Below are 8,208 nucleotides of genomic sequence, written 5' to 3'. Positions count from 1 at the left end.
GGGGGAGGGGTCTTGATTGTTTTCAAAACTGCGTGTTAAACAAAACCATTTTCTTAAAAGCTCACAAGTTGAAATTTTGTGGATTCGAATTCGCACTGAGGTGTCCTTTACGGGTTAAATCTCGGCACAGTATGAGTTCTTTTTCTTTTTTACGTAAAAGCTTTGCCGATCCTAGAGCCGCCTCTAACACACATGAGAGAAGACGCGAGTCTTCGTGGCATGGTTCGATTCTATACGGCAACAAGCCGGTCTCTCACGCTGTACGCGATCGTCCCGCTAATACTTCACTTCTATGAAAAAACATGGAATGTATAGTGTATTTTTTTTTATCGGTTTACACCTTAGTAATGTGTACGATTATATCACAAGAAAGATTCAAATATTCTGTACATAATCCGCAACGACGCGAGGCGCCCGGTGGTCAAGGACGCCTCTTCCTCCTCCTCGTCTTCCCCTTCCTCATCTTCTCTTTCCCCCGCTTTATTTTTAATCTTACATTTATATATATATATTTATATATATTTATATATACGCCTAAGATTTAATTACAAAGTTAGATATGTCTCAGGTTCACCTGGTATTGTACTTCATACAATCTCTCGTGACTGGCGAGTCCGAGATGCGGCCGACGGGCGTGTCGTTGCGCGTTGCTCCCGAGGAGACTTCCGTTCCGTTTCACGCGCGCGCGTTATTCGCGTTGCTCGAGGGAAGCGCTCGCTTTTTGTCGCGTTGTTTCCTCTGCATACGGTTTCCTTAGCCGCCAGTCGCTTACGTTAATAGTTCGATATCGATAATTGGCACATTTTTTTTTTAATGGCAAGTTTCGCATTGGCACGATAATGGCCCTGAAGAATAGCCTCGAGTGCAGTCTCTTCGGAGGAGAAACAAATGATAATATAAACGTGACGAGGACAATTCGTATTTATAATGATAATGCATTTTTTGCTATCAATAATAATAATAATAATAATAATAAATCATATTGATTTATAATAATAAATCTTTCTGAATTAAAAAATAGCATAAAAATATTTGCAAAGAGAAATTTGCAAATATGCTGACTTAATGACTCTACTCATTTTCCGGTGAAACGTTTAGAGAGGATAATCTCGTCAGAAGAACTTCAACCTTGGCGATTCCCCTGGACTTAACGTCGTTCCTGACTATCACGCGAGTGTGTGCACCTATGAAAGGCAGAATATCCTTGCTTGTTATAGTTAATCGCACGACGTCCCATTATGATTAATATCAGTAGAGGTGACTAAACTGATGCATCGGTTACCGAGGACTAAGTTGCACTTTGATACTCGTACACGACCGCTTCTGATTACACGTAAAGAATTGCTGGTCCAGATAAGTCTCATTTATGGAAGCACGGCTTTACTTAGTAAGAATGAAAATTATCTCTAATTATTCGTAATCGTAAAATAATCCAAAATATACAATAAAAAAGAATCAATATGGGCGATGGGGAACGACGGGTAATTGGGCACAGATTGCAGAGATGGTGTTAGGGGAGGAGGGAGAAGAGGAATGGTTAAGGAAATTAGAGAGATTCAGGAATGAGGGGAAAATGGAGGAAGAGGAAGAGGACAAAGAAAGAGAGAGAATGAGGAGTGACTGAGAAAGAGAGAGGTAGGGGGAGAAGATAAAGGTCGAAAGATAGTTTATTTTTGTTTATGATGCATAAAAGAGGAAACAATTGCGACGGAAGCGGAGGTTCCGGGGAGGCGTGTGTGCGTGCAATGGCGAGCGTGCGATTTAGTTATAAGTTAGAGATAAGATAAGAAGCATAGTTTGTAAATTAGGCATATGTGAAAATTTGTAACCCTGAGGGGAGCAAATAAACCATATTCATACATTAAAAGAGAATCAAAGAAACAAATCCCGATTATTTTTGCCCTTTCATATTTTCTAATTAGTGTCCTTTTGTAATTTTAAACGATCTGCGGATTTTATCTTCCACGTGAAATGCTTACTAATAATCACAAATTGTAGATGATTGGATTGCAAGTTGCAAAATATAGTTGTAATACTAATAATTTGTTGAATTAATATTAATGATTGCACTAGGTTTCTCGAATTTTTCGACTATCATAATTTCACGAAATTATTTTTAGCCGATCTCTCCACGAATCACAATTTTCTTCTGTAAAATTTTCAATAAAAAACAAAAAATAATGAGGGAGCCAAATAAGATCTTATATTTTTACATTTGTCGCACTTTTTTATCACATCCGTTATTTATCGTGTCAGTTTCTTTATTGGATATAATTTTAATTTATTACATAACCGAATAATAAAAACAAAACTCTATTCATATTATCTTAGTATTTAGTAAAATTAGAATGAATTAAATGTATGCGATAAAAAGATAAGAAAGTTATTATTTATCCGTTTAATAACTGATTAGCCATTTTTTTTTAAACTTCATTGGCTGCATGTTCAAAAGTGCGCGAAACGGTAACATGGATGTGATTAAAGCATTATCAAACCGCGGTTCTCTATAAGAAACTCTTTAAAAAATCTGTCATGTTTGCGGTGAATCATCGGTGGGCGGATTGTATAAATATTTGTAAAAATCATAACTATCTCTGATCATTTTGATATTCCGAAATATCTTGTTTAAAAAGATGATAAATTATTTATATCTTTGTTTGTCTTGTATGATTATTGCTAGGTACACTGTACCTAAACTAGAAAAACTTTTTGGAACAATATTTTGTTTTGAAGAAGATGCAAAATTATGCCAACAAACGTCCAGTCTTAATATATTTCCATATAACACAAATATTCAACAGATATTCTCAAGTATTTTTTCTGCGATATTCGCGTTTTTTAAATGCTTATTAACATAATTTTTTAAAATTGTACTTCTATCGTAGATATTTTACAAATGCAAATTATATATTTCAAAAACTTTAATATACAACAGAGAAAATTCTAAGAGAGAAAATCGAGAGTCAGTTTATTAATTATAAAATGCATTAAGTATTCTCTTTGAAGAGTGCTGTTTTTTTTTGTGACTCAAGAATATCCATTGAACATCTATAAGATATGTAAATTTGACTCCTTTCTGTGCATAGTGCATGTTCAAAACAGATATATGCACACATTCACTGCTTACAAAAATTATTTTTTCCAACTTTTTATAAGATCATGTCGATATATAATAATTTAGTCGCGCAGCTGCAGGTTGAGGAAAAGTGCTAAAGATTTTCGTAAGCAGGAAGATTTCTGAGACGTTTCTTAGACATTTTCAAGATAAAACGAATAGAATCTATACCAAAGGCGACCAGCGACAAAGAGTTCGCGAGCCCCTCGGTACTCGGCTTCCCGGGGCTCCGTTGCGAAATGAGAATTTTTTTTCTCTCCTCCGTTTTCCTATTCAACGACTATCCCTGATTGCACATTTTCGCACGTATTATCACGCATTCTGCGTGTCAAATTGCCTACGGAAGCTTACGACCAGCCAACCTCGGCGTACGGTGGGCACGCGGCACGTCGCACGCGAGTGCCAGCAGCGCGTGCGACGCGTCCGCTCGCCCGCGCGCGTGTCCGCGTACGCGTTTCCCAGTGGTCCACTGCGAGCTTTCCGCAAGAGTGCGATGGACGCACGGAAGCTCAATTGTACGGCCAGGAGTGCCTGATAGACGTGACCACGTTCGAGGTAGGCGGGTCTTCTGTGCGTCACTTCTTCATGTCGTTCATCAGCGCGCCGTCCTTGCTCTTGCTCGAGTCGAGATTCGACTGTTGACTGCTCGTCACGCCGCTGCCGTTCCCGGGATACATCTTCTCCAGATGATTCAAAGACTCGCTTAGGAACTTCTGCAACGGGAACCGTAAGAGCTTTTTCAGTGGAATCATATTTTTAGATGAGAATCTTTAGCAGAATTTTTTAATGAGAATCTTTAGAGAAAAGACCTCAATTCCCTTTCATATAAATTTTTGAAGCCGCGAAAAAAAAAAGGGGCAAAAATGGTGATAAAAGAAAAATAATTTCTCGTCATCTCGTTACCTGTATAGCCGTTAAAGCGGCCACGATCGCAGGACTTCCGAATCCGTGTGATATGAGAGAGAAATGGGTGAGATGTCTCTGTATACTGGGATCGAGGATATGTTGCGGCCGCGTATTGCAGAGCGGCGATCTGTCCTGGTTCAGAAGATCCATCAGCTCTTTGGTGATTTGTCTGGAAACAGCGAAGTCGAAAAAGTTAATTATGAAGCTCCCGTGACAATGCGAGAAAAAACTTTGTTTGGCAGCCGATATTATTTTAATATTTAATGATTATTATTTAGATGAATTATTAATTATTAGGCGACATATTAGCCAAGACAGCGCGTAACGTTGTATTTATTAAGTTTCCTCAAGAAGTTTAGACATCATTAGACAATTTTTTATTGTTAACTTTAAGCGAAATGAAAACATTTGTAGATTTGCATATAATAATATTTATATATATGAACTGTTGAATTAATTGTTTTATTAGTAAACTGTGTGGATACCAACTGATTTGAACATTTTGAAAAGCGCATTATAGCGCTGAAAATGTCGGACGGTATAGCTAAGCTCTTACCCGAGGAACTCTAGTGCTTATGCTTACTTGGTGGCATGAAGAAGTTCTTTTCTCCTGTAGGAGTCTTGCGGTTCGCAATGCTGCCGACTGAGGTACTCGGCGACTTGCTTCGCGGGGAATTCGGTTTCGCAAACGTAGCCGAAGTCCCTGGCAAGGTGAATGGCTTCTCCTGAAAAGAATAAAATATTCACGTGTAATATGCGCATGATGCCATTATGTAAACTCACTACGCGCAAGTATGCATAACGGTCGATGAAAACAATCCGCGGAGTTTTATTTGACTTGCGAAACACTGTCCACGTTGATGTTCCGAATAGTTCAACTCGAATTTACGATGGGCATCTTACCAAATTCACAAGCAGGAGCATTCGTCATTCAGGAAGAGCCCTGTCATTCGATAAAACATTCTCAGAATGTTGTGACTATCGATCTTATAACAATTCACAAAATATAATTCGATAAACAACAACGCTGTTTTTTTTAACACTTTCGCTTTGTAGAAATTTAGCCAGTCTTGAAATTTAATTTGAATTTTTTCCCGACTTGACTATATGACTTCCTGTGATTGACGTCCTACTGAATATTGAAACTCCAAAAGTTGCATTAAAAGATTGGTTCCGATAAAGAATTCTTGTCGTCAAATATTTGATGAGTTCTCTCCATAATGTGATCATATTATTTTTTGCAAAAGATAAAATAACATATAAGATCCATTAAGAGATCATAAGCGGATCCGTTGGAATGAACCTTTGGATGTCCTCGATGCCTACAGGCGGAGCGAAATTAACTAATTACAGTTAATGAAACGCGCATTCTCTTCAGCGCGCGCGCCCGCCCTTCCCTTTTTCGAGCTTTCCCCGGCCCCTTTCCACCCCCTCTGCAGCGCATTCCACGCAACTTCTCTCTTGATGCGATGGGAGGTAATTAGGTAGCTATACATGTGTATGCGTGTACGCAAGTAGGGTCTCTCATGCAGGCTGGAAGTAGACCCGCTGGGCGCTATTATCGATAAACCAAGCAAAGCCACCCGCAGGTACACCGCCGCGCGTGTATCACCCACAAGATCGGAAACGCGGGCCTACAAACGGACAAAGCCACAATTGCAGTTAACGAATTATCCAATTTCGCAATTCCTACCCACGCTTTCCCTCTTTTCCCCTCCGTAACGGAAAACAGAAGTGCTTGTACGTGAAGATTTATCGTGCTCGTTTGGAGAACGTGAAAAACTGGCGGAAGCCTGTTGCGACACTATCAATAATAGCAATTAAATCATTTTGGTATCACTCTTAGGCCCGGTTTCACAATTCGCGGTTAACTCGATTTTAACCGAAGTTCAAACTCGCTTTATCTTTTTTCTAATCTAAGAATTAGGAAGAGATAAACAGTAAGTTAAACCGAGATTAAAGTTAATCTTACATTTGTGGAACCGGGTCTTAAGATTTCAAAATGAGTTCGATATTGTCCTTTTTTTTTTAAACAAGACACAGTCAAAATTAATGAATCATGGTGCATCTACCTGGATGCCTGTGCGAGATTCCAAGTTGTCGCTTAATTCGGGCTTCGGGAAGAAGCGAGGGTTCCGCACGCGAGGATTCTCTACACGCGCGAATTCTTTGTTGCACGAGAGCGGCCGCCGACACGTGAACGGCATTAGCAATGGCTCTGCATATTTGCGGAAATTCTCACATATTAATAGCCGTCTAATGAGGCGTCCTAAGTGCCGGCCCAATTTCGGGCGCGGAAAATAATGAGATCTTAGCGAGATCGTCGTACATGACTGACAGCCTTCTAATTTCAACGTAATGGCCGCGCGCAAGATTGTTGCTCGCGCAAGGATCTTGCACGCGCGCGTAGCCCTGGGCAACCACCTAGATCGCCGCAGAAGTCGTATTCGGAATATTCTCCTTTTTTTTTCTTTCGTCTTAATACGTTAGGGTTGCGCGACACGATTACCGTGTAAATGCCATGGGCCTCATAAAATTTAATCATATATGTGAAAGTATGCGACGCTTATTGCCTTCAGCCGTTACAGATTGTTACTATCAGTCCGTTTTGCGGGCAGAGCAATTTAGCGGAAGCTTATTTGCAACGATGTAAAATTAATTGCATCTGGGGAATTTTATGATTACGTACATATTTACTGGGTCTGGAATAATAAAGTACAGATTGAGAGTCGTGGAACAGTGAGTTTTCTTGAGAGAAATTAAATTCGGTTCTCTTTGACAGACATGCTTGTCTCGTTATGTAGCTTTACGATTGTAAATTTTTAAATTGTAAATAAATTGTTTACGACTGTAAATAAATTTATTCCTGTCGCACTCTGTTGAAATAAAGTCCTATGATTCGTATTTTATCATCACAAAAATGATGACATGTATTGTATGCTAAAAGCCATAATGCTTCATTTTTTACACACGTACATTACATCTCGCTGTATTTATAATTATTTACGTTTTCGTAATGCGTCTGAACATATCCACTTATAATTCGCGAAAGAGGTATAACTGCGCCGTAATTGTTTTCAACAATAGTTTGAGATTTCGAATATTGGACTGCCGCTATATATGCATATAATTTGGACTTTGCGTATACGCCGTTGTCCTATTTTATGTGACATAAATTATAGTTCATGCGGTCGCAACCGTCGTTATTTTAATAGACCGCGCCATTGATCCCACGTGTTTATGCCGGACTTGTCGTAATGCTTTGTGTAGTAAAGTTTTTACTGTGGTTGCGACGAGAGAGAAAGAGAGAGAGAGAGAGAATGCGTAGCGAGAGCATATGCATTAAGCGAAACCAGATACTGCTAACGTAGCTATGAAAAGCATGTAAGTAGTTTGAAACTGCCGATGTTTTGCGTTGTTTAACGTTACACAATGTTGCATGCGTAATGTTGCCGCTCGCACTGATTTTACGTAATACCATTATGCTCTCGCTCGAGATGTATTCAATAAGAACGGATGTACGTAACGATGCGGAGCGATAAAAAAAAAGTAACATTTTTATTTTCCATCTGAACTGCAAATTGCTTGATTACTTATGTCTGATACATCTAATCGCCCAACCGTGCGGAGAGACAGACGCACTTGGCGAATGAATAGAGTCGGAGCAGAGTTTATAATTAAGGATATTTACATGTCTTGAAAACTAATCGGACTGACGTAAATTCTGGTTTAGAGGTGTGAAGAAGAAAAGAAAAAAAGAGAAGCGCGTGATTAAAAGCTTCTGACACATTAGCTATATCGGAAAGATAACTTTGTGTATGTTGAATCTTTATCTTCGTTTTGCATTAAATGAATTTATTTACACTTAAAGGTGAAAAAAACATCTGGTTTTTTCCCCTTAATATATACAGTTTACGCGCTGCAATACAATGGAGACATTCAAAATAATCGAGCAAATTTCCCGTAAGAAAAGATCTCTCTTAATTCCCTATTCCGATCTCGATCATTCGAGTTCGATGGAACGAAATCAAAGAAACGACGCAGTTAGAAAGGAGACTATATCACCTGGGCAAAGAAAAGATCTTTCACGAAACGAGTATCCCACGATGTTGGGATACGTCGAGTTGTATAATATTATAGTTTCGTGCGATGTATTTATCGGCGTGGATACCACGTGTGTTTTCGCC

The 8,208-nt window shown here is 39.1% G+C and overlaps 1 protein-coding gene across 1 annotated transcript in view; it reads right to left on the bottom strand.

Annotated features, from left to right (window-relative positions):
- Positions 1-3,690: 3,690 nt before the first annotated feature.
- The window catches only part of LOC105453955 (transcription factor AP-2-epsilon), a 57,977-nt gene continuing 53,459 nt past the window's right edge, over positions 3,691-8,208 (bottom strand). The window contains 3 exon segments of the mRNA XM_011696254.1: positions 3,691-3,828; positions 4,019-4,190; positions 4,605-4,746. Coding sequence (XP_011694556.1) covers positions 3,691-3,828; positions 4,019-4,190; positions 4,605-4,746 — 452 coding nt within the window.

Source organism: Wasmannia auropunctata, unplaced genomic scaffold, assembly GCF_000956235.1.
Source record: "Wasmannia auropunctata unplaced genomic scaffold, wasmannia.A_1.0 LD335990.1, whole genome shotgun sequence".
NCBI classification, from domain to species: domain Eukaryota; kingdom Metazoa; phylum Arthropoda; class Insecta; order Hymenoptera; family Formicidae; genus Wasmannia; species Wasmannia auropunctata.
The sequence above is the reverse complement of the archived record's forward strand: the minus strand, read 5'-3'. Positions and strand labels throughout refer to the sequence as shown.